This window comes from Fusarium venenatum, assembly GCF_020744135.1.
Source record: "Fusarium venenatum strain MPI-CAGE-CH-0201 chromosome Unknown EDB82scaffold_2, whole genome shotgun sequence".
Classification (NCBI taxonomy): domain Eukaryota; kingdom Fungi; phylum Ascomycota; class Sordariomycetes; order Hypocreales; family Nectriaceae; genus Fusarium; species Fusarium venenatum.
In genome coordinates, this window is record NW_027072130.1 from 9,044,733 (window position 1) to 9,069,720 (window position 24,988).

Here is a 24,988-nt window from a genome sequence, read left to right on the forward strand (position 1 = left end):
CTTGCAGCTGCACATCCCTGGTTGAAATCCTAGTCAACCGAGGAAAGTCTCCTACCACTGGAAAGATGTTATAGCTTTTTAAATGCAATTACCTTAGGGAGAAGGGGACTAAGAATAGTAAAGAAGAGTCCGCCCTGTATTGAGGATTGACGCTCCTATTATATTTTAGTCTTTTGCCTTTTAACAATAGATTAATAGCTTGAAAGACAAGAAAGTAGTGCCAGCCTAGTAAGCGGCTACATCGCCAACGTCATATATATACATGCATACTGGAGCAAACGGCTGTCTTACTGATTCCGTGCAGGCACAGAATACAACTGGGCTAGGTTAGATCCACTACTGCTTAGACTCTCTGTCCAGACTCTCTGGGTGGGCGAGGGCAAGGCTGAGAGCCGGTATAAAAAACATGAAGGAACAGAGTGTAGTAGATACTCAAGATAATATTTCAGTGAAATTTACTAAGCAATAATAAATCTATAATGGCATCATAGAGCTACGTTGACATTTACCAGCCATTCAGTCCATGGACCAAAAGATTCTTCTCCTTAATCTCATCAACACGGTCCATCAGTTCATCGACATCCCAATTTGTCCATAGGAATCTGCCCTTCAGGTTGTCTGCATCCTTAGAACCAGCTAACCACACACAGTACGATGCCGGAAGGCCTAGAAAGAAGGTTAAAGTAGCCCCAGATTTGCAAAGGTAAGAAACATACTAATTTCATCAACGGCAGGAATACCACTTTTGGCTTGCATCGCAGTCTCAACAGCTCCAGGTTGAATATTGAAGACTCGCAGATCAGGATGCTCGTGTTGGACATATTCCATGATCTTTGCAAAGCCAAGTTTAGACGCCGAATAGGCTGAGTATCCTGGGATGTAGGGGAGATGTCCAGCTCCAGAGCTCATGTTAATTATAGTGTCGCCACCTCTGCTCTGCTTTAGGAATTGTTTGACGACATGGAGACCTCCCTTGACATTAACTTCAAAGGTTTTCCAGTAGTCATCGAGGTCAGAGTCTAATACAGAACGGTGATCATCAAGGTAGCCAGAATTCTGGATCAATATGTTGATATGACCAAATACTTCAATGGCCTGCTTGAAAGCAGATGCAACAGCATCCGCATCTGTAACATCGGTCTTGGCATAGTGAAAGGTCGTTTTGTTACCTGTAGACCCTTGCAAATTGTTCAGCTCGCTGACTGCATCTTGCAAGGTCAATTCATTTCGTCCAACAAGGAATATGCCTTTGGCCCCAGCAGTGAGGAAAGACTTGGCAATTTGGCGCCCAATGCCTTGACCACCGCCTGTAATGAAAACCACTTTACCATCTGCTGATAATTCGGGGTTTGTTTCGGCAATGGCCGGATAGGTGGTATGACGAAGGGTTGGAACAAAATTAGCTGTGTGATAGCCCATAGCTGCAGGTATTTTGAAGATATATATTGGTTGGCGATATGCTTCTTTGTTGTTAGGTAACAAGATAGAAACTGTGGTTGCATACCATTATATGTTAGATTATCCGGGGATTATATAGGTATAACATCTTAATAAGTCTATGGAATTGACCCCTGCTAAGTTAACTTCTATAACTGTGTTAGTCGTAAAGGGCAAAAGCCCTAATTGTTTTTCATTTACTTAGCAAATGTAGTTGACTGTAGCCACTGAAGCACATCCTGACCAAACTCTTCCGGCTTCTCAAGCAGTGCCCAGTGCCCTCCTTGTCTAACAACACTCTTAACATCTGGCAGCAACCCGTCATCAATTGAGCCCTGAAGCGCGGCAGGACGACACACAAAGTCCTGTTCTCCTCCCCAGAAAAACGCAGGAACATTGACAATCTTGGCATCTTCAGAAATATTCCTGTCCGACATACTTTGAACATTGGCCACAAAGGCCTTGTACCAGCAGCTTGGTGCATCGAATCCACCCTCCTTGGCATATCTCTCCATAAAGTCTGCCCTATGCTTGGGAGTAGTAAATGGCAGTGTTGGTTGCGTGCGACCTTCGCTAATGAACTTGCGCATGCCTCCCGGACTGACCCAGTTGTCGAGCCACGTGTAAGGATCGCCAAATGCGACGCTGTATACCGACTCGACGTTCCTGGTCATGATAGTTGTTGAGTCCTCGGCAGTGAAAAAGTGCCAGTATTCGTAGATGCCATGGCCAAATGTCTCCTTTGTCGCCTTGTTTGTTGCTTCGAGATCGAACTTACCTCCTGGTGGGATGTACGCGACATTGACCATGACAAGACCAACGACACGATAAGGATAAAAGTTATAGAGGCGTTGACACATAGCACTACCCCAGTCGTGACCAAGAGAAACAACATTTCCCAACTTCTCGGCATCGAGGATTTCGATGGCGTCAGCTGCCATGTGCTGCCATGCATACGCCTCCAGGTCGGTAGGTTTAGAAGTGCCAGCATATCCCAGACAATCCAGCGCAACAACACCGTACCCATTTGGGACAAGATAATCATTGATCAATCCGACCCAAAGGTTCGATGAGTCAGGCCAACCATGGAAGAGAATAATAGTCGGCTTGTCAGCCTTGGCGTTGGAGACATAATAAGTGTAGGTGAAACCCCGGGAGACAGCTAGGGTCTTTCTCGTAAGTCTTGAGAGAGTCATAGTGTAGTAATCGTTGGTTGACGGAAAGCGTGAGTTGGTGTTCTTGATGTCATTATCATATATCACGCAGCTCGCGCGGGGGTGTTCATTCAATTTATGGCTCTCATGTGACTACGATCGGTGTGGGCTATAGGTCAATACTACTCTGAGATGGTCCGTCCATATATGCGTTGCAGGGTTGTTTGTTGCACTTTAATGAATGGGGTAGGATCAGCAACACGGCTTCTCTAATTGTGCATAAAATCTCTGTGTGCACTTATTTCCAAATGTCTTTCATAGCTTCATAAACATCAAGTGACCTTTCCTTGCCATTCCTAAAAAAACCTCCCACATCATACTAACCCTGCAAATACTCCAATCCCAATTCCTCCTGCTTTGACAAGGCTAACTTCAATGCAATATACAGTCGTTCCGGATCAATATATCCGGTCTGTGTATGATACAACCGTTTCATCACCAAGTTCATAACACGTCGATCAAATTTGGCTCCTCTCGAGGTCAGAAATTGCAAAATCGGCACCCATTGTTCCCATGATTTTTTCATAGTTGGCCCAAAGCGGCAGTCGGCAATTGGCGTTGCAAGAGTTTCAGACCAGAACGTCGCCCCAGAACGGTCGAAAACGAAAACCGAGTCGGCGCCCATTTCTACCAAACAATAATACGGTTACGGCTCCGGTGGACGACAAAAGTTGGCGTTCAATAGTAGTGGCCATGGCCTTTCTGTAATCACAACAGCTGATCTTCGTCGACTTCATAATTTCTTCAAGAAAGAAGCTTTGGTTGCTGTGTCATCAATGAGCAGATATTGAATAAGGTCACAATGATCCGGGTTAGTGTCAATAGACATGCCACCTTTGGACGCTCTGGCACGAGTATAGTCTACAACGCCAAATCGGGCTGTTAGAGCAATGAAGCCAGTGCTATAGAGAAATTCAAGCCAAGGGCTAATATCATCTTGGTCTAGAAGAAGGCTATGAATGTAAATACATTCATCCCCTGGCAATGCTCTCTGAATAGTCTCGCCGAGGCAATCCAGAAGTCGGATCATCGAGGACTTATCAGCTATAACTTTGGATGCGGCGACTACGCAAGATTTAACCAGAATGCAGAGCCTGGAACGACTGATAGTTCTTCCTTCTCCTAATGACCCTTTGATGAGGGCGAGATTTGCTGAACAATGTTGAAGATGGCAGTCATAGTCTCCTACCGCTTGGTCCAAGCGCGACTGCACATCTGGACCGTTGAGATAGTCTTTGACAGTTCGGTGAAGGTACTGTACGTTGCCACCAGACCCAATCTCCAACAACCCCTTACATCTGCTATTGCTCTGTCGACGTGCAGTATCGATACGAATTTCTTCCTCATCTTTTGTGAAACGCTTGACTAGGAGCTCCAAGGTAAAATTAGAGCCCTCTTCATCAGCGAGTGAGAACAAAAGGACACTGGGTGGCGAAGAACATGCTGCCATGAACTTGAAGTACTGAGCCGCATGTGCAAAGTAAAAGGGATCCAAAGATTCTGTTATAGCCACATACAGAGCTTCCAAGTCCCGTGGCAAGAGATTTAACCTCCTTTGCAAGTCCGATATGCGATCGTCGTAGGTAAGCCCCGCTAGAAGTGAATTAACAACAAGGCGAATCCACAGGAAGACGCCAGATGATTCTTTGGTAATGTTGTCAATTAGCTCGCCAGCGTACTGTGGATCTCTTCGCTGTAGCCTTGCAAATCCCTCGTTTTGATTGAGCTGCGAGGCTACATAGTGAAGGATATCAGGACGAGTGTAGCCCTGCAATAACAAATTTGGCGCTTGCAAGAAAGCATCTTCAAAGATGAGCCAGGGCCTACTTGACACGCAGATCTTGATATTACCTAGTTCCAATAGGTTTTTGATCGTGGATATGAGCTCGTTGGGGTCTCCTCCATGTTCGTCCAGGCCATCGATGGAAAAACATACTTTTGCCTTCTCTTACTGCACTAGTGTTTTTACAACCTCGTACAGTAGTGCTTGAAGCTAGTGATATCTGGTATCAAACCTGGCATACTGGTTGAAAATGCAGTACTCTTCCCATTCCAAGGTCGCAACTTTGGGGATAATCTGGGGATTTTGCTTGAATAACTGAACAAGAAGAGCTCTGAAGAGATCTTCTTATGATATAACGGTGGAGGAACCAGCAGCCCAGAAGTAGAAGCTTGCGAGAACGAGTTGGTCAGCAGAAGAAGCCCATGTCTTGAGATAACTTCTACAAAGGTCGCTCCCATGGGTATCTCCGTCTAGTCTATCGAGGAACTTCATGAGCGTGTACTTGCCAGATCCTGCCTTTCCCGTGATCCAGTATAACTGAGACTCGATGAGAGTCATTCCCTGAACTTGGTATTTCTACGATGGACCTCATCTGTTTGCATGATCCATCGAAAAGTGTCCTCGTATGGTTCTGCGATTGTAGCCTCTCTCATATCCATCTCCCTGTATCTTAGATCTGATATGAATTTCTTCTCAGCCTCCTCGCGTCTAGAATTTGAGATGCTGTAGGCTGGATAGTCCGACTTGACAATGTCGCCGTAGTCTCTGAAATGTGGATTCCTCCGAATGGCGTCTCGGATTCCACTCTTTAGACGTATAACTTCCTCTTCACAGCTTTCAACTGGGACATAGCTAGAGACATAGTTGATAACGGTGCCTCCAAATGATCCAGTGACATCTCGTGTAGATTCATGGCCTTTTGTCTTCAATTGAGATAGGATAACTTGCTGGGTATTCAGAGACCTGAAGAGATGAGACCTTAGAGATTGATTAGTTATCAGTCTGCTATAAAAGGGAGGCTACATATGTGTGATTTACCTCATGTTCATTCCACATGACCCTGAAAGCTGTCATGATAGTTTCCATGCGCCTGCCATTGTCGTGGATCTTGATCTCGTCGAGCTTTTTGAGTAGTCATCAACTACCTCTATACAGCTGGATGCCAATGTAGATATGCGCGCTTCCGACTCAGCAGTGGAAGTGATACCAGTCGGTATTTGTTTTTGACCTTGTTGAAGTTCTTTGAGTACAATCTTTAGCCCCAATGAGGTAACCCGTAAGTTTTTGAGATCCTTGAGCGCATTGCTGCCTGAATTAATAATGTCATGGGCCTTGATAGTAATTTCTTAGTTGCTTCGATAAATTGAAGGACGTTGCCAGCGACCGCAAACGTAGTTATGGCTTCCATTGTTTCATGGACTTGGGCACGAGGGATTAAATTATTCTGACACAATGAGAATGAACGACGGTAAACCTTCCAGGGTACTGGACTCGAGAGTCTTTTTAGGCCAATGATGTGATATTTGAGTGTGGCTATGGCAGTAACCCTGCTACACTGCCTCCGCAGCAACATTTACCCTGGCTTTCGCATGCAACCTCGTTTAAGGTACGAATCACAGCAACGTCAGCTCTAGAACATGTCCTAGACACATACAGCACGTTTCTGTCAAATTAGTCGAGGGGAGTAAGCCGACCAAAGTAAGCCACAAAGGGGTAAGTTAGTTAGAGCTGTGCTATTCGCGCATATCAACATTGCTATCCGATGATTTGTCACAGACTTGAGGAAATCTCTTTCCTCTATCATCCAGCCTAGATCCAGCCTAGATCCAGCCTAGATCCAACCTAGATCCAACCTAGATAATATATGGGAGTAATTCACACAAGGCACGGGCATTTATAATACATTTGGGACTAATTAATGTTTATAATTAATATACTAAGATATAGTTGAAACTTCAGAGTTGGGAAGAGGTAAGCTTTCACAAAAAACTAAATACTTTGAAGTAAAAAGGACTGAATAAAATTAACCATAAACGACAGCATAAATAGCGCCAGTGGTAGAGAACCCTGTCAGACAATGTTACATTTCAAGTGTAAGCTGAGTATTATCTGCTGTGCAACGCGATAAAGTCGGATCATCTCACAATCCTACTATGTCAAATGTGGAGTTTACAAATCCTTCAAGACCCTGCAATCTCGTATTCACATTGTGTTGACAAAGATGGGAGAGTTTCAACTTTGTCCCTATTTCAGAGTAATTTATCTTCAGCGAGTCGAGATAGGAGAAAGATAAATATTAATTCCTCTACAATTCTCAGTGAGCATAAAGCATATAGCTGTTCAACCAACTATGCAAGAGGTTATTTTAACCAAAATGATTATAGTGAACGCGCTATCATGTTACACTGTAGATGGATCTCCTGGCCCACTCACCGTTAATTACGCGCTGACCTTGGCTCTTGGCCCGGATGATCGGGTAGACACCTTGCCTCTCAGTATTATATAAAATGTCAGACCGATTACCATTAAACGCTCATACTTCGGAGGCATCTTCTGCAACCTCATTCCAGCAAACCACCCAGGGGAACACCATCATCATGGTGTCTATATTAAGCCTCTTCATACACCTCAGTCTTGCAGCTCTTGCTGCTGTGACTTGCCAGGCAGCCGCTGTTGAAGGCCGCACATTATCTGAGCGTGCCTCTTCCAGTGACCGTCTGGTGTTTGCTCACTTTATGGTATAACTCCCACAATCGCACTTTATATCAAAGCAGCTAACATGACTAGATCGGTATCGTCGCCAACAGACAAAGCTCTGCCGACTATGATGACGATATGAAGCGTGCAAAGGCTGCCGGAATTGACGCTTTTGCACTTAACATTGGTGTTGACACTTATACAGACGTGCAGCTTGATTATGCGTACGACTCTGCTAACCGCAATGGCATGAAGGTTTTCATCTCATTTGACTTTCACTTTTGGAAGACGGACAATGCAGCTGGCGTTGGTGAGAAGATTAAGAAATACGGCGGTCGTGCAGCTCAGCTACGCGTCGATGACAGGGTCTTTGTCTCCAGTTTTGCGGGTGACGGACTTGACGCCAACGCTGTAAGAAGTGCTTCCGGATCCAACATCTTCTTCGTCCCCAACTTCACTCCATCGGGCAGTTCGACCAACGGTATTGACGGGGCCTTGAATTGGATGGGCTGGCCTCACGATGGCAACAATAAGGCGCCCAAGAATGGGAAGAGCGTCAGCGTTGCCGACGGGGATAGCAGCTACGCAAACTGGCTTGGTAGTAAGAAGTACATGGCTCGTAAGTGTCTTGTCTTCTCGAAAGGAGCTCAGTGACTGACATCGACTCAGCTGTATCACCCTGGTTCTTCACCCACTATGGACCCGAAGTCGACTGGGCAAAGGTAAGTAATGGCTCCTTTTGTGACATTAACTCAACTCATGTATCTAACAAATTGATCAGAACTGGGTCTTCCCTAGCGGCTCTCTCTTCTTTGACCGCTGGAACCAGGTCTTGCAAAGAGGGTTCGACATGATCGAGATCCTCACTTGGAACGATTACGGCGAGTCTCACTACATCGGCCCTCTCAAGTCCAAGCACAACGACGATGGAGCATCCAAGTGGGCCAATGATATGCCGCACAATGGCTGGCTGGACCTCTGTACGCCCTTCATCGCCGCATACAAAGCGAAAGACACCAACGTCGCTAAGTACATCGAGAAGGACCAGCTTGTCTACTGGTACCGCCGTAACCTCAAGAGCCTTGACTGTGACGCTACCGATACAACTTCCGGCAGGTCGCCGCCGAAACCGAACGAGAACTACTTCCAGGGCCGCCCTGATGGATGGGAATCTATGGAAGATGTTGTATACGTTGTCAGCTTGCTCAAGTCCGCCGGGACCGTGGTTGTCAACTCTGGAGGCAACAGTGTCACAAAGGAGGTCCCCGCAGGAGCAACTCTGATCAAGGTCAACGCTGGAGTCGGAAAGCAGACTTTGACCCTCAAACGTGGCGGTAGCAATGTCTTGTCAGAGACGTCTCTCATGGACATCACAAACGTCTGCCCCTGCGGCTTGTACAACTTCAACGCCTACGTGGGAACCGTTGCTGCCAGCTTTTCAGACCCCCTCGACAGCAACGGTCTTGCATCTTTAACTGTCGGACTTCGCGTTGCGACGTGTGATCCCAAGCCCTCTCTTGGCAGCAACGCGGCCTCGCCGACGCAACCAAACAACCCGCCTGCGGTGACTAATCCAAGTAACGGCCAGGCTTGCATAGAGGGCACTGTGGCAGATGGCGAGAGTGGAAACCTTACCGGCCTCTGCGAGTTTACCTGTATGTACAATTACTGCCCTCCGGCCCAATGCAAGTGTAAGTCGTATGGCTCGCCCTTGTCGCCCCCGGCCACAAATGGCCGTGAGGGTTGCCCTGCTGGTGGGCTGGACGACGGCTATAAGGGATTGTGCAGCTATACTTGCAACCATGGGTATTGCCCTCCTGCCGCATGTAAATATTGCTAGGTCGAAGATGTCAACTGAAGTGGGATCAGAGTGCATATATTATTGGACGATAACTGGTGGAGTACAAGACGTGGAATATTATAGTCATCATGGCCATAGACGAGGTTAGAGAACTGAATTTATGGAGAACTTGTATATGAAGCCCAAACAGTATTATGCATCGCTTTCTAAAAACCCTCACTTCAGTTGAGCGCTTGATTACGTGAGAAGTCTCAAACAAGCTTTTGTTGACAAAGCTTCAACCACGTCGCCAGTTGTAGAAATTATACCACTTTCAATGCCAAATACGCCATTGCTGGAGGTTCCTGAAGTATTCATATTTATCAAAGAAGTATATATACACACTCATATCCTATGCTCTGTATTCCCTTTCAACTGGTACAAAGTAGCCTCTTATTTAAGGTGGGCATTGAAGTTGGTGACGGAGAATTTAGCATTCTCTCCACTGAAATGATTTGTTAGTATATATTTATATGAGAAGCATAATAAGTTGAACTTACGTGAAGGGTTCGGTACCAAAGTGGAAGGCTATAGGAAATCAGTTAGTAACCGTTTTAGTAAAAACAACCCAGATATACATACTGAGGAGGTATTGCTCGCTGGCAGGGTAGTTCTGTGACTTAGCGAGATAGTCATAGAATTGCTTGATATCGGCATTGAAGTCATTGACCGGGGTGGGTGCAACAAAGCTGAACACCTTCATACTGCCATTCATGCCAACCCAGAGCTCCCAAGTATGGCCCTCGATAGTAACGCTTGTCTGCAGGGTTCCAATGGGTTGAACCTCGCCATATCGAGCAAGCCTAGACAGTTTAGTAACTCTATTTATAGTGGTGACCTTAAATACACTTACCAGACCATAAGCTCGTACTCGCCGCTCGAGGTGTCATGGTTAGGGTCCGCAGCAGTGAAAAGATCGTAAGCAACGTCGGCACGGATACTATCACCACTGTAGGTCCATTCGGCGGTAGACTGCATGTTGGTGATGGAGCTAACTATCTTCTTGTCCGTTCCAATCTGGAGAGCCGAGTTAGGATAAGATTTAACACTATCCTGGCCACCGGACCAGTTCCACTCAACGTGCCATGCAGCACCGTTGCTGTTAGACCAGTCTACGTAGGTACACTGGTCACCAGATCCTGAGTCCTTGCCCCAGGCGTTGTTGTTGAATGCATAGCCGTCGTTGGCGAGGTATCCATACTGCTCGCAGAGAGACTCAGCGAGGGCAAAGGGAGCAAAAGCCCCGGCCAAGAGAAGTGTGCTCTTCATTTTCAATAGTTGTTGGAGAGAAGTTGGAAGTGTGTAATACCGTCAAATGAATTGTTACTGAGATATTTCCAATGGAATGGACATGTATCTGTCTGTGCCTTTATATCTAGTTTTTTAATTACCAAGGGTCTCTTATGCCATTAACAACAAACTTCCGTCCGTGTTCTATATTGGTGGGATAATTGAGATTGGATGTTAATCACTATACAGCATAGCTGGGTACCGCTAGAGTCCGTTTCCAATCGGTCCATTTACAGCTTTGACTTGAGATTTAATGGAGACTACAGGGTTTAACTCAGCCGACCGGGCCTGCGGGCCTTGTCTACCGATTTTGATGAAACATGTCCGGTCGATGTGATTCGCGATGTCAAGGTCGCGCTGAAACGTCCGTAGGCTTTATGTGCAGTTCCCCACTGGTTACTATTTCTCCGTAATTAATCCAGTAGCAAGTCAGTGATTTCAATATTCCACCAACACTTCCCTGCTTACAGAAAATTAATAACCGCTATTAATGCTACCGTAAGCTTCATTTTCACGCAATCACACATGCATCTGCGCAGATAGATGAACCTTTGCTGGGAACCTTCAAGGAACTGAGAAGGCATGGGGGAAAATTCATGGAATCAAAAACAGAATACAACTCATAAATAATAGCACCAGGTTTTACTTCTCATTGCACTAGGCGTAGTTAAGCAATCGAACAGTAGCTGACATTTAGAATGTAACCATACTAAGAATTATATAGTCTTACTATGGGGTAACCTATAGTCACCATGTCTCGTACATGGTTTTGTAGAGAGCATCACAGAACAGTGTTATAGCTCTTGAACCAGCATCCAAGACTGCATCCATAGCAATGAACGGATGTGGTTGACCCTTCATTATGTTGAAATCAACCTTGACATCAGAATCTCTCAACTTCTTTGCGAATTGCTCGCCCTCAGTGCGAAGAACATCCAATTCACCAACAACAAAACACGCTGGCGGAAGTTTACAAAAATCCCCCTTCCAAAATAGTGGACTGGCCTCAGGATGTGACCAGTCGTCCTTGTGTGGTAGATAATGGTTACGGTACCAAAGCATCTTCGGGGCTGGGAGCGCCGGGGAATTTTGGTTTTCTTTCCACGACTCGTTATTTGTAATTTCAGCCGTGTTATCCATTACCGGGACCGAAAGAAGTTGCAAAGAGAACTGGGACGATGCTCGATCGGCGGCCCTTTGACACATGACGGCTGCCAAGTTAGCACCAGCAGAAGAACCACCTGAATATCCTGAATCAGTTTCCACTCATAGAAATGCGGTGAAGCATGTGACCTACCTGTTGCCAATTTTGATGTGTCTAGCCCGAGGATATCTTTGCCTTCCCCAAGGACCCACAAGACAGCCTCCCAAGAATCGTGCACAGCAGCGGGGAAAGGGTTCTCAGGCGCAAGTCTGTAGTCTACACTGACGACGACACACTTGCCTCGAGCACATAAATGCGACGCGATGACGTTCTCAGTATCAATCGTACCAAGAACCCACCCGCCACCATGGTAATAAATGCATACTGGCCATCCCGCTTCTGGCTTCTCACCATTCGGCGTGAAGCATCGGACACTCACATCAGGGCCCTCGCTTTCCTTTCGGTTGGCTTTGTAGTCGACCGTGCTGGCGACTGGTTGCAATGGCCCACTGCCTGGAATAAGGACGCCGCTGGCCCGTGATGCTTCAATATGTTGAAGGTGAACTTGCTGCCTGTCTATAATGTGTTTATTATAGAAGGCGGCATATTCAGGGTCTATTCGGCTGACCACTGACTCGTGGAGGGGATATGGAGGCTGGCTACTCATATTGTATTTGCGACTTGTACAAGGAAATAATTAAAAAGATGTGAAAAGCATACTGAGCTCGTAAAGCCAGCCGGTGGTAAGCTTCGCAAAGCTGCTGTTAGGTGATCGTCGATAAGACGGAGGTTTATTTATTGCCGAATATTCTGGTTGGTCTATTGAAACCTCAGTCATCAATGCCTCGGCTGATTGGTAGTGGATTGGGATCGACATTTTATGTTACACAGCGAACTCATACTGTACAAACACCAGAGTCCCCGCGCGGCGTGTTTGCAAAGGGCACTGTGACCCACCCCCAGATTGTAGGGATCATGATCATTATCATGTACGGAATACTGATGATGCAGTGTGTGCATTGAGATAACATACCTTTGATATGTAACCAGTGATATCTATCACAACCCGGATTGATGTAACCTCAGGTCATATTACTCCGCGCTGGTCTTTCTCACACGACATCTGCGATATTACACGCTTGCAATCGTTGCTCAACTTTTCCTCTCGCCTCAAGGTTACTCTTTTCACAAAAGACTGCGGATCATTAAAGCAGTATGGATCCAAAAGATCACAAAGATAACGACTTCATCGACAACACGCTTCATGATGTTGCTGAAGGAGAAACAGCTCGTGTCGTTGACCACATTGCAGAGCGTCAACTCTGCCGCAAGTTCGACGTTCGGTTGATGCCTGTCTTAGCCATCATGTGTAAGATTGATGCCGTATACGTTCCTTCAATGTTTCTGACATACCGGTAGATTTATTCAATGCGTTGGATAAAGGCAACCTTGGAAACGCTCAAACAGCTGGATTAAGTGACAGTAAGACTTTCTACTCCACAGATTCATTTGGGCAGTAACTAATGACTCAGATCTAAACTTCCAGCCAGGCCAGTATAACCTTTTGGTGTCAATCTTCTTCGTCCCTTACGTTATCTTCGCCCCACCGACTGCGATCATCGGCAAGAAGTATGGCCCTGCCAGAGTTCTTCCAATTCTCATGTTTACATTCGGTTCCATGACTCTGTTAGCTGCTTGCGTCCAGAACTTCAGTGGCCTCTTCGCGCTTCGATTCTTCTTGGGTGTCGCAGAATCAGGCTTTTTCCCGCTCGTGATATATTATCTCACAACATTTTACAGACGTGGAGAGCTTGCACGTCGCTTGGCTGTCTTTTACGCGGCCTCGAATATTGCCAATGCCTTTGTAAGTTTCTTTTAAAAACCAGAGAGTAATGATATTAACAAGAACAGAGCGGACTTTTATCATTTGGAGTCTTTCAGATCGAGTCCAAGATGTTTGTATGGCGGTATCTATTCATTATCGAGGGTGCATCATCTGTTCTCTTCTCCATCTTTGCCTTCTGGTATCTTCCACGCTCAGCTGGTGAGGCCAAGTTTCTCGGTGAAGAAGAAAAGTCATTAGCATTGCACCGAATGCAGGTCGATTCATCTTCAGTTGTGCAGGAGAAGTTCAATTTCAAGGACTCGATTGAGATCTTCAAACAGCCAACGACTTATTGTTTCCTCTTGATTGAGATTTGCCTAGGTGTACCGATTCAATCCGTTGCGCTCTTTATGCCGCAAATCATCCAGCGTCTCGGATATGGGACCATTAAGACTAATCTTTACACTGGTATGTGAATACGATCTGATGTATTCGACCTGCTAATATGTCAAAACAGTTGCACCTAATGTTGGCGGTGCGGTTATGTTACTCATCCTAGCCTTCAGCTCCGACTTTCTGCGCATTCGTTTCCCCTTCATAATGCTCGGATTTGCCTTAACCTTTATCGGCTTCATTATCTATGCTGCAATATCTGACGTTCAAGCTCAATTACAGCTGGCCTATTACGCATGTTTCATGATGGTTTGGGGAACCTCTGCACCATCTGTTCTCTTATCAACCTGGTACAATAATAACATTGCCCACGAGGGGCGTCGAGTGGTCCTCACGTCGGTGGGCGTCCCATTAGCAAATTTGATGGGACTCGTATCAAGCAACATTTTCCGTGAAAGCGAAAAGCCCAAATACCCGACTGCTCTTATCACAACAGCCTGCTTTGGGGCTTGCGGTTGTCTCATAGCGGGTCTTTTGGGTGGATTCATGGTGTTTGATAACATGCGAAGAAATCGCAAAGCGGGGACCAAGACTACCGCTGCTGATGTACCTACCCAACGTTTGCGCGATGGTCCATCTGTCCCCGAATTTCGCTGGTTCTTATAAGTGGGCGTCAAGGTATCAGGAAAGCTGGTTACAGAGGGAACAAGAGACGAAATTAGTAGGTCAATTCAAGATACTTGGACTATGGATCTTGAGTTACTTATTTTTGTGCGCTAAGACTTATGAGGTAAGCTTTTCTGTTACCCATTGCATATCCACTGCCTAGGCGGGGAAGCAAAACTGCGATAAGCAGGGAAGATCGGCGGACAAAAGGTCATGAGATGAGAGGCGGGGAGAGTGACGCACTGTGCTCTGTAATCTACATACAACGTTACTTTACTATGTAATACTCCCAATTCCAATCTGTGGCATCGAACTTCGGAGGGTAAAAGTAAACCCGATACATATGCCAATCTATTCACTCACTCGTAAGACATATCCATTATCACGACCCATTGGCACAATTCATTGGCACGATCCATCAAATGTCTCACCACCAAACCTCTACCAATACTGCCAACATGTACTCTCCCAAAGTAGGCGACAGCCTGGATGACCTTGACACTCCTTCTATGATTGTCGACCTTGCTATCATGGAGGCCAATATCAAGAAGCTCATGGACAGACTTCTTCCAACAGGGCGCAACATCAGACCGCATCTCAAGACGACGAAGAGTGCTATTATCGCGAAAAAGCTTGTTGCCGCTGGTGCCAAAGGTGGATGCGTTGCAAAGCTGAGTGAAGCTGAAGCTATTGCTGCTGCTGGTTTTACAGACCTTCTCATTACGTGTGAAATCGTCGGTCCGGCCAAGGTCAGAAGATTGGTTGAGCTCGTCAAGAGACATCAAGGTGTCAGGGTAGTGGTAGACGACGCAGAGGCTGCCACGGCTATCAATGATGCCTTGGCAAACTCAGGTGTGCCCGAGCCAATAAATGTGCTGATAGACTTGGACGTTGGACTTCACCGCACTGGCGTCAAACCTGAAGGTGCCCTACCACTAGCAAGACATATCAACACTTTGAAACACATGCGTCTTATTGGTGTACAAGGTTACGAGGGTCACTTGCAACATCTTCACGACTTCCAAGATAGGAAAGAGCAATGTCTTGAATCAATGCGCATTCTTACAGAGACTTCCAAGGAGCTACAGAAAGAGGGATTCAACATCGAGGTTGTCACAACTGGAGGTACTGGCACAGCAGATTTCTGTGCGACAGTACCAGGTGTGACGGAGTTACAGCCTGGATCCTTCATCTTCATGGATATAGACTATCGCAATGCTATTGGAGCATACTATTCCCACAGTCTGTCATTCCTCGCAACAGTCGTCAGCAAGCAAGGCGAACGACAAGTCACTATAGACACGGGACTCAAGAGCCTAACAACCGACAGTGGTCTTTCTGAATGCAAAGATAAAAGATATGTTTACAATCAGTTGGGTGATGAGCATGGATCGTTGAACTGGGAAGACGGAACACCATCACTCAAGGTTGGTGACAGGGTCGAGATGATTCCCAGCCATATTGACCCAACCGTTAACCTCCACGATTTTTACTATGCTCATCGCAATGGAATCATTGAGGAGATCTGGCCAGTCGACTCCAGAGGGAAGGTTCAGTAACTTTGGAGACAGCGATAATGTAACAACGTCTAATTCTTATCACAATGGCATAACACCACTCAGAGGCTACAATCTAGTAAGTGCGAAAAGAGACAAAGCTTGTCAAAGGGTTGAGCTTAGTATATAAAAAATATATCTTTTATCATAATATTATCACCTCCTCCATGGCTCTTTCCTTGTTTCTAAAGTCCTTCCTCCTTCCTCTCATAAACTGGCCAATTCTCGTATATGAGCATTGATCGGCTGTGCTTGCTAGTAATAAACCGGAAATATTTCCTTGTGACCCCTCGGAAGCTACCCCAAGACAGAAAACAACCATTGGTTCAGTGAACCGAGACTCGTCACAGATACCAGCAGTGTTGGTATTCCATGTACCATGTAGAACTTCCGGTCTATCGTTCAGATCAATATCGGGGTGCATAGCAACGAAATCCTTCATGTATTGCTCATAGCCTTCTTGGTGGGAGATTATGCTTTTTCCATGATCCTCGACGTTGGAGAGAGGTAGCAAGAAAAGATTCGAGGTCTCTGGGTAGAACCATGCAATTCTCAACCAACCCCTGACCTTTAAATGTCCCGAAACAACCTCCCCAAAGGGGTTCTGGTTCAATCTTGGCGTTGTTGAGCACTCCAAGATTTTGCAAATCACAACTGCTTCAAATATAGGTGCAAATATATCATCGAACTCAATCATGCCGCCTTCTATACTTGCCCAAGACCAGGAAGGCGCGCGGTATATATTTGGCCGATATGACTCAAGTCTTTCACCATCAGGCAGACCTCTGTGGTGATCTTGGACATACCATGTCAGTTGTAGTGCTAATTTGTATGTCCACATTCCAGCAAGATACTCTGGACCCAGGGCCGGGGCAAACGAGGCATGGAGCGCAATTCCAGCCACTGCGTTGAGCTTGTCATTCTCAAGACTGGCACGTCTAAGCGAATAGGCTGAAACGAGTCGACACCAGCAGCTTAACACATCATATTTCCAAACTATTGCGTCTTCGGGATCCATGAGTAGCTTGTTTATGTTGAGGCTAGAGTATGTATCCATATTGTCGTAATAGGGGTAATGGACCGAATCATCAAAGGTCTTCGTACCAGCTTTGCAGGTCCATATCATAGTGTGACTGGCATAGGTGACAGTACGTTGAGCAAGAAGTTGTTCCTGCAATGTCCAAGCTCTTTTTGCCAGCGGCTCAGAACGCTCATCGTAAGCTGCATCGTCGAGGCTGCCAAAGGAAAAGCTCCCGAATAGATTGGACTTCATGCGAAACGGTATCGTAAAATATTTCTTTGCATGGGGCCTGTCCTGAAGGAACCCTTCATGAACGTCTTGTGTAGAAGCAGCGACGATTGTCAGAGTGGAAGAGGCATAGATATCCTTCATCGATGAAATCTCCCGATTCTTATCATCTTCACAGTCTTGGACGATGCAAAGGGCGTCTATCCACAAATATGGGATGGAAAGCCTGCGTGATATAGCAATGGCATCTTGGAAGGTAGGAGGCAAAGTGTTAGTTCCAAGGCTCTTAATGAATTGAGCATAGTTGGATGTGTTGAGTGTGTCGAAGGGGGTTCTGCCCCAGCAATATGACACAGTTGCGTACCTTCCTCTGAGCCCCCCAGTTTCAATAATCCGTGGTTCGAGTTGATCTACAGGGCTGACTTCGATGACCCTCGTAGGAAGTGTATTCTCTGTGTGCGGATCTGAACAGCCCTCGTGTCCTTTGCATTCCTCGAACCACGACCGCACCTGACAACTAGCGGCTTGACTGCCAACATCTGTTCTTAATGGACGCGCAGTCACGTGTACAGATGCTTCATCGTTACTGGAAGTAAAAGCATAGATACTGCAGACATCGGCAAATTTCTCTTCTTCCCCGTCTAGATAATAAACGCGGACAAAAAAGATATTGCGGCCCATTGGTGTAGCACGGTGCCTTTCACGACTAGGAAGCAACACCACTTTTATAGGTGTGCTTCCATGCTTTGAACCATCCAAGAATGTCGCAACAAAACTACACCAATTGCAACCGGATGATGAGGCATTTTTGATCTCGTCGAGTGTCGAAATAGCACTTGTCTCATGATGGATGTAGGCGTCGTCTTCGGCAGTACAAGTCTTTTCGAAAGACTCAGTGTTAAAGAAGTCAGTCCAGCATTTGGAGCAGACAAGGTCTTGTGGCTTCATGTTACTAGAAAGGTTGCCAGTGACAGAACAATTCAAGAGAGATGTGGAGTCATATCTGTCTTCAACTTCGATGCTGACAGGCCACGTGACTTTCGCATGTCGACTGAAGAAAACTTGTAAATTTTCAACTCGACTCAAACCCTTTTGTGCTACGGTTGCTCCTATTGTTACCGCTACAGTAGGCGACATCATGCTAAATATAATATGCACTTGAACAGTAATCATAACTATTTGTATCAATTTTTAGTCCATGTGTAGTCTAGTGATGTGTGATGTTGTTTTCTCCTGGTCAAACGTTTTTGAAACGCATCAGGCCCAGTCTCGATACACATCCCAGTAATAACTCGATTATAGTTGAACAAGCAACGTTCTGCTTCCACTTATTCACTGTTGTAGCTTCTTAACCATCCATGGAAAGAATAACTTCGTCCGTGATTTGACTTTCGCAGGGACACCTAAGTGGTACTTAAAATGTTAAGAACTCGTTTCAGATATCGCAAGAAGATAGTGCAGGTGCTTGCAAACATGCACGTCCCAGTAAAGATAATCACCCAATGATACGATGACCGGGTCAACGTCGTGGCAGTTGACGAGTGCTGAGGGGCACTGCTGCTGTAAACCAGGAGACCCCCGATCGGACCTGCCAGGACATTACCAATACCTTTGCCCAAGTTGAGCAGACCAAAAACAATTGGAACTGCAGTCACGTCATCGGTGATTGTGGTGCTCATCTTTGCCCAGGTGGCAGTGAAGCCGGCTCCAAAGAATCCGTAGAGAATAGTGAAGCCGACTAGGATGGGAAATGAGTTGGCCAGCCTCCACGCAGTGAGCGTGGCCACGGCAGCCATAAGGTTGGATGTGCAAACCAGAACATCAAGCGATATCTTGCGGTCTGAAAGATAACCGAAAGCAAATTGCCCTACAACCTGGGATATGCTCATAATAGCTAGGAGAATTGGTCCTGATTTCTCGCCAAGATGGAGTGAAGTTGCGAAAGATGGGAGATATAGTGACGGGAAGAAATATCCAAAACCTTGAAACAGACTGGACACCGAATACAGCCAGAAGAGAGAACTCTTGGAAAAGGACCAGTTTGTCTTAGGCGTGCTGACGTGTTCTGAGGGCGGAAGACGACCATCTAGGAAGGGAATGAGAGGACCAGTCATAACAGCCAGACCAACAGCTATGGCACGGAGTGTTGTCTGATATCCGTACTTTGCGAGGAGAGCTTGTACAATAAAGGGCATGATGGCGCCAGAAACCCCCGACGCACCGCAGAGTAGACCGTAGGCCATACCTCGACGCGATATCCAGTATTCATTTACCATGATGAGTATGGGGTAGTAGAGGATCAGAAACTCAATACCATAAGCAACACCTTGAGTCAATATCAGGGTTTCGAGCGTATTAGCAAAAGAACCTGTCACTAGTCCGCCAATACAGATTGGCCCTGGCCAGAACAAGAGCCGTCAGTAAGAGTTATCATATAAACCATGAAGAATTGAGGGTGAATTGAGTTACATACAACCGATCCATATCATCTGCCGTCGCCAACGCTGATGTCGCTGGATGAATGGCATAATGAACGAGGCGCCTATGTAGCCGAGGCCAGATGCTATTGTACCGACGACGCCGATGTAAGGGTTGCTAGCAAAAGCTGGGATTCTTGAATAGTAGTCTTGAAAGACACCAAAGGATAACGGAAACCCTGTCTGATGTTAGTTTCACCTGCTTGGGGTAGCAGAGGGATTTACCCCATAATAGTGTCTCAAATACGAAAGCTGCGCCGAGTAGTCGCCATGCTGCGATTCCTCCATCTACTGGAGCGAGCTGTTGTTCATTCACAGAATGACTGTAACTCTGAACTTCTAGAGCTGAGGCTCGCGTAGAACTTCTTCCAGAGACTGTTACTGGTGGCAACGCTGGCAGGGCGTGAAGCTTGTAACGCTCGCTATCAGGTACAATTGTGACTGTCTCTATGCTACTCATTATAACGTATACCTGTGTCAAAGAATGGCCAAGTAAGGTTATTTGATAGCTTGTGAAAATGGCTACAAGAACAACAACGAGCGGGTGAGACAAGACAGCGATGAGATAGCCGAGGTTCCCATTAAAATGCTTGTGCCTCGGCCTTTAGTCCGTCTTGGTGGGGTACAGTCTCTGTAATACAGCACTATAGTTGGATAATTAATAAGTAACTAAGCGCAACGCTCACAAATAAACTTGGCGAATTGTCCTAAAGCTCTCTGAAATTTAGACGCTGGAGCATACGAGACCAAATTAGTACGTCAATCTATGCTACTTTGTTCAGAATTATTAGTACATGGATGGCAATTGGCACGCAGGACAGATGGTGCTTCAGGTTATAATACCTAATTTTCTCTTTCACGATACAACCATTGACATCGCTTTCTTCTAATCCCTCAACTTGAAGTATTTGGCAAAGAACATAGTGTTTGCAGCAAGAATTACAGGAACAACACTAACCATCTCTCCCAACCCAGCATATCGGGGAGGAATCCGAAACTCAACCCAAGCACCACTTGCCATTGTTATTGCCAGAACGTTGTAGATACCAGACCAAACGAAGTTGAAGTACATGCGTTGGAACGAGACTTTACTGATGTCAAGGAGAAATGGGATACCTTCCAAGCCGTTCAAAAGAACTACCCCTGCGGCGTTTTGAGTAACGTCGCTACTGGTCAAACCCCCACCCATTTGAGCACCGAAGTCAGCTTGGGCAACGGCGATGGCATCATTGGTCCCATCGCCACAGAAGAGAACACGCTTCTCCTGATCCATTAGAGCAGCGACATAGTCTCTCTTTTCAGGTGGAGTACGCTCGCCAACGACATTGTCCGCTGGAATTCCAACAGAAGCTGCGACAGTCTGAACAGCCTTGATCTGGTCACCTGAAACAAGATGAACATTGATATTGCGAGACTTGAGTTCAGAGATGACTCGTACTGCTTCTGGGCGGATCTGAGCCGAAAGCCCAAATACAATAAGAGGTACACGATCGCGTGTAATGACGAGTGTAGTGAGGCCACTGTGTTGGAGCCGTGTTACATCATTCAGTTGGTCAGCCTGAGTCCAGCGAGCATTGCCAGCTCTGACGGTCGAATCCAGGAAGTCAGCCTCAACTCCAGCGCCAGGAACAACGTGGACATTAAGCACCTCGGGCATACTCTTGACAGTGTGCAGTTCGAGATAACTGTCGATGGCGGCGGAGACAGGATGTTTGCCTCCAGAAACCAGTGCTTTTGCTAAAGCAAGGTTATCTGACAAGTTCCCACTCAAATTGACCCTCTCATTCACTACAAGCTCAGCCTCTGTGATTGTACCAGTCTTATCAAAGACAACATCAGTGGTCTTGCGAGCTCCCTCAGTGATATCGGCAGATTTGATGATAACGCCACCTCGAGCGGCTATGCCACCAGCGACAACAAGAACCATTGGCACAGCAAGACCAAGAGCGCAAGGACACGCGACTGCGAGTGTGGCCACAGTATATGTGATGGCATTGCCAACACTCGTACCAGCGCTGTTCTTGAGAACCTCCATTCCGCATACGACCCAGATCACAAAGACAAGGATAGCCACGGTACACATGGCAGGGACAAACCAGGCGGCAACCTTGTTGGCCAGATCCTGAATCTCAGGTCTCGAGTTCGCGGCCTCTTCCACGAGCTGTGCAATGTCGGTGACTGTGTTCTTTCCAGGAAGGCGTGTCAGCTGAACTGTGACAGTGCCATCACCATTGACAGTGCCAGCGATAAGGTTACTACCCTTTTGCTTCACAATCGGTAGTGTTTCTCCAGTCAGCATAGACTCATCCACTTCGGTTTTGCCAGATATGACGATACCATCAGTAGGCACTCGAGAATGTGGTAAGACCTTGAAAACATCTCCGTACTGAAGAAGTCGAGCGTCGATCTCGTGGTTGCTTTCCCTCAAAACGAGAACAGCTATGTTGTTCTGTTTTGATCGAAGCGATACAGCAGAAACAGCTTGGACTCGTGCAAAAGCAGCTATAAGCCGGCCAACAAGGATCAAGGTGATAAGCATAGTGCTGGTCTCGAAGAACTGGCCTTCATCGAGGGGGCTACCTGCCATCTCGAAACTGAACGCAACGACTGAGTAGACATAAGCAGCAGTTATGCTGATGACAACGAGCATATCCATTTCGACTGTTCGACTGTACCACAAGGCAGCGAGGGCTGGGCGATAGAATTCTGGAAAAGCGATGACTTGGACAAGTGTACCAAGGATCAACGAAATGATGCCCTCAGTCTTCCTGTCCACGAGATCTTCGCTCCATGATACCACTGCAACCGGGATAGTGAGAGCAGTCGCCAAGAGAGTCTTTGTAAGTTGGTCCCAGAGACGACGCCGACTATTCTCAAGTTGAGGGTCGCCACGAGGCTCGGCCAGACCATTGCAGTTGTCGTGTAGCTGTTCCATCAGATCACGAGCGCCAACCGTCGTTGGATCATAAGAGAGGCGAACTGTCTTCTTGTCAAGACACTGAACATCAACTACACCCCGGGGTGGGTTATCAACTAGTTGTTTGCTCTGTGCTGTCGTAGCCAAGACATCAACAAAGTAGCTCCCACCTACGATTCTGCTAAGCATAAATCCAGTCGCACCAGATACGAAACTAAGGACTTCTTCCCCATTAGTCAAAGAGCAGTCAACATCAATTTCTCCTTTGCCCATGACAAAATTGACTTGGGCATTAGAAACGCCAGACATGCTCCTAAAGATTCGCAGTAACTTATCTGCACACGATGTACAATCCATACCACTGACCAAGAAGCCGATGGTCTCAAGGTTTGCTCCATTCTCAACATCAACTTCCTTATTCGCAGGGCCTGAGGGCTTGAAAGTTGGGATAGCAGGAAGAACATTCTTCTCTTGTTTGCCTCTGTGCCCATGCTTGGATTTTTTTGTGTTCGATCGGCTGGTCATGCAGCAGGTTTCGATGGACATGGTTCCTTGTTCGATGGCGCTTCGGCAGATGCAACGGATCTGTTCGAGGTAGCTACTATACTGGTCGAACGCAGCTGCAAGATGAGTACCACACGCGGCATCAGCCTCGTGATGGCCAATTTCGTTCTCGTTGGGTTGGTTGTGGGACCCTTTTCACGTTAGATATTTCATGATTTGAATGTACTGTTTTGTCAGTTACCTCGATGACCAGGATCTTCGCTACAGGCTTTTTCGCATTGGAGGGCAGCAATGGCGTAGATACATTTTTCTGTTTAAAGTCAGAATGAAGATCAACGGTACAGAGACGAGCTTACCACTGCAGTGCTCCTCGCTGCCACAGCAAGTTGAGGCCTGAGATGTGATGCTAGAGACATCGGAATGACCGTCACAGCATCCCCCATGATCATGATCGTGATTGTCTTTATCCTCATGCTCGTGGTTATTTTCATGGTTATCGTGGTGTTCAGAAACATGGGGTTCGCTTGCATGGTCATGCCCATCCAAATTGGCACTCTCATTCCCCGACTTAGGTCCGCAACAGGATACACCCATGGTATTGTAAATATGGTTTCAAAGATGTTGTAGTAGTAATGACTTGAGGCACTGAATTAGGATATTAGAAAGAGAAAAAGTTTATGTCAAATAAATACACAAAACAAAGAGTCGTGTTGCGGTTCATTGTGACACTCTTCGTTCCGTGGACGGCCCCACCACCGCTGTCAAAAGTCTCCGCGCTCCGTTCCCGCGGCGCGCTTCTCTTGTTTGCGCTAACCATCCCGCGTTGTGAAACCACAGACTCAGATATAATCAATCGTTTGTAAGACATAATGACGATATACACGACACGGGATAATAATTATTCACTCTCAAGACAGTTCTAATATTCCACTAGTATACAAGTACTAATGCGTAAGGAAGAGATAAGTGTATTATAGGCCTGCTCTGTGTCACGCTATGATTATTCTCTGTGCCTCTGCTATTGCAGCCCTGACCTGATCAACAGTTCGAAAGCATGCACAAGCAGTTGTCATGTCAACTTCCTTCGGACACATCTCGGTCGGATGCTTAGTTGCTGGCTGTGTTTCGGTATTTGAACAACTCGTTCCCGTTTCGCAATTCTCGTGACCTTCGGTGTGAGATTGACTCTGTCTCGCCGCTAACTCGTCACCTAGTTGCACAAGACAAGCCAACTCTTTTTTGAGACTTGCTTGTAGAAAGGCAATGTAACTGGGTCCCTCGAGAGCAACCTCAACCATGTCTCGCGAATCAGCCTGTTGTCCAATAAAAAGGCTCACAGGTGTGCTGGAGACTGATGGATCGGAAGTTCGTTGCTTCTGGATATAGAAAAAGTCACCATAAGAAGAGCCAATGCTGGATAGAAGAGAACCCAAAAGGTAGACGTTTCGCGATGTGCGTGGACTCTTGATTGACTGAAAACAGACTGTACACTCCAGGATTGTCCTCGCTGACACCAGAGACTTTTTGAGGACTTTGAGCGTTTGGAATGTCTCAAGGGAGCTTTCTATCTCTGAGAAATGCTGGTTCACTAACTCGATACAAGAACACTTCTGAACAGGTGGTCTTGGATTCGTCGCGCTTTCCATACTTTGTGGTGTTATCGCTGCACCCCTGCTTTCAGTGCCAGGATAATAATTGTAGCGATCGTGTTGTGTAGAAACGTCAGTGAAAAGATCGGGTGGTAATGATACACGTCCTGGTATAGGTTCTTGGTCCATCGAGAAGTCCATATTGAAGGAAGGCGACGGCGTTCCCAAGTCATCGAGGAACTGATCCATGATGCCAGTAAAATTGCCAGCCTCCATATCCTTTGGCGACATTGATGCAACACTGGTACTCGCAACACCAGTCGATCTATATCCTAGCGGCTGTCCTCTCCTCGGACGCCCCATGGTCCTTGTAGGTGAATATTCACATGTCAAAGCAAAGTGAGAAC

General features: G+C 46.5%; 11 protein-coding genes across 11 annotated transcripts; 2 read left to right on the forward strand and 9 right to left on the reverse strand.

The window, feature by feature from the left end:
- Nucleotides 1-29: 29 nt before the first annotated feature.
- EDB82DRAFT_576166 (uncharacterized protein) lies at nucleotides 30-1,419 on the reverse strand (the record flags this gene model as incomplete). The annotated part of the gene is made up of 4 exons (XM_025736589.2): nucleotides 30-57; nucleotides 93-155; nucleotides 510-666; nucleotides 717-1,419. 4 exons carry the CDS (start codon nucleotides 1,417-1,419, stop codon nucleotides 30-32), a joined length of 951 nt encoding a protein of 316 aa, XP_025587181.2.
- A 4-nt stretch (nucleotides 1,420-1,423) lies between these two features.
- On the reverse strand, nucleotides 1,424-2,681 carry EDB82DRAFT_462669 (Alpha/Beta hydrolase protein). The gene has a single exon (XM_065607886.1). It carries the CDS (start codon nucleotides 2,631-2,633, stop codon nucleotides 1,635-1,637), a length of 999 nt encoding a protein of 332 aa, XP_065465150.1. The 5' UTR covers nucleotides 2,634-2,681; the 3' UTR covers nucleotides 1,424-1,634.
- A 703-nt stretch (nucleotides 2,682-3,384) lies between these two features.
- Nucleotides 3,385-5,902, reverse strand: EDB82DRAFT_537609 (uncharacterized protein; the record flags this gene model as incomplete). The annotated part of the gene is made up of 4 exons (XM_065609300.1): nucleotides 5,473-5,902; nucleotides 5,022-5,397; nucleotides 4,803-4,971; nucleotides 3,385-4,502 (listed from the first exon to the last, which is right to left on the reverse strand). The coding sequence occupies exons 1-4, from the start codon at nucleotides 5,481-5,483 to the stop codon at nucleotides 3,385-3,387; spliced, it is 1,674 nt and encodes a 557-aa protein (XP_065465151.1). The 5' UTR covers nucleotides 5,484-5,902.
- A 1,129-nt stretch (nucleotides 5,903-7,031) lies between these two features.
- Nucleotides 7,032-8,971, forward strand: EDB82DRAFT_429304 (glycosyl hydrolase family 71-domain-containing protein; the record flags this gene model as incomplete). The annotated part of the gene is made up of 4 exons (XM_065607680.1): nucleotides 7,032-7,172; nucleotides 7,222-7,750; nucleotides 7,801-7,853; nucleotides 7,913-8,971. 4 exons carry the CDS (start codon nucleotides 7,032-7,034, stop codon nucleotides 8,969-8,971), a joined length of 1,782 nt encoding a protein of 593 aa, XP_065465152.1.
- Nucleotides 8,972-9,364: 393 nt separating this feature from the next.
- Nucleotides 9,365-10,240, reverse strand: EDB82DRAFT_426615 (endoglucanase; the record flags this gene model as incomplete). Its single annotated transcript, XM_025736593.1, has 4 exons — nucleotides 9,365-9,416; nucleotides 9,472-9,499; nucleotides 9,554-9,774; nucleotides 9,825-10,240. 4 exons carry the CDS (start codon nucleotides 10,238-10,240, stop codon nucleotides 9,365-9,367), a joined length of 717 nt encoding a protein of 238 aa, XP_025587185.1.
- A 688-nt stretch (nucleotides 10,241-10,928) lies between these two features.
- EDB82DRAFT_502466 (alpha/beta hydrolase fold-domain-containing protein) lies at nucleotides 10,929-12,234 on the reverse strand. The gene is made up of 2 exons (XM_065608679.1): nucleotides 11,559-12,234; nucleotides 10,929-11,502 (listed from the first exon to the last, which is right to left on the reverse strand). The coding sequence occupies exons 1-2, from the start codon at nucleotides 12,070-12,072 to the stop codon at nucleotides 11,009-11,011; spliced, it is 1,008 nt and encodes a 335-aa protein (XP_065465153.1). The 5' UTR covers nucleotides 12,073-12,234; the 3' UTR covers nucleotides 10,929-11,008.
- Nucleotides 12,235-12,381: 147 nt separating this feature from the next.
- On the forward strand, nucleotides 12,382-15,973 carry EDB82DRAFT_567417 (major facilitator superfamily domain-containing protein). Its single transcript, XM_025736595.2, has 6 exons — nucleotides 12,382-12,774; nucleotides 12,825-12,887; nucleotides 12,938-13,269; nucleotides 13,317-13,698; nucleotides 13,748-14,279; nucleotides 14,774-15,973. The coding sequence occupies exons 1-6, from the start codon at nucleotides 12,621-12,623 to the stop codon at nucleotides 15,846-15,848; spliced, it is 2,538 nt and encodes an 845-aa protein (XP_025587187.2). The 5' UTR covers nucleotides 12,382-12,620; the 3' UTR covers nucleotides 15,849-15,973.
- A 6-nt stretch (nucleotides 15,974-15,979) lies between these two features.
- Nucleotides 15,980-18,063, reverse strand: EDB82DRAFT_502472 (heterokaryon incompatibility protein-domain-containing protein). Its single transcript, XM_025736599.2, has one exon. The coding sequence runs from the start codon at nucleotides 18,040-18,042 to the stop codon at nucleotides 15,991-15,993; it is 2,052 nt and encodes a 683-aa protein (XP_025587189.1). The 5' UTR covers nucleotides 18,043-18,063; the 3' UTR covers nucleotides 15,980-15,990.
- Nucleotides 18,064-20,114, reverse strand: EDB82DRAFT_502477 (major facilitator superfamily domain-containing protein). The gene is made up of 3 exons (XM_025736600.2): nucleotides 19,797-20,114; nucleotides 19,568-19,750; nucleotides 18,064-19,492 (listed from the first exon to the last, which is right to left on the reverse strand). The coding sequence occupies exons 1-3, from the start codon at nucleotides 20,029-20,031 to the stop codon at nucleotides 18,498-18,500; spliced, it is 1,413 nt and encodes a 470-aa protein (XP_025587190.1). The 5' UTR covers nucleotides 20,032-20,114; the 3' UTR covers nucleotides 18,064-18,497.
- Nucleotides 20,115-20,272: 158 nt separating this feature from the next.
- On the reverse strand, nucleotides 20,273-23,695 carry EDB82DRAFT_502478 (E1-E2 ATPase-domain-containing protein). Its single transcript, XM_025736601.2, has 3 exons — nucleotides 23,349-23,695; nucleotides 23,234-23,302; nucleotides 20,273-23,183 (listed from the first exon to the last, which is right to left on the reverse strand). Exons 1-3 carry the CDS (start codon nucleotides 23,584-23,586, stop codon nucleotides 20,458-20,460), a joined length of 3,033 nt encoding a protein of 1,010 aa, XP_025587191.2. The 5' UTR covers nucleotides 23,587-23,695; the 3' UTR covers nucleotides 20,273-20,457.
- Nucleotides 23,696-23,981: 286 nt separating this feature from the next.
- On the reverse strand, nucleotides 23,982-24,872 carry EDB82DRAFT_525854 (uncharacterized protein; the record flags this gene model as incomplete). Its single annotated transcript, XM_025736602.1, has 1 exon — nucleotides 23,982-24,872. One exon carries the CDS (start codon nucleotides 24,870-24,872, stop codon nucleotides 23,982-23,984), a length of 891 nt encoding a protein of 296 aa, XP_025587192.1.
- Between the last annotated feature and the right edge of the window lie 116 nt (nucleotides 24,873-24,988).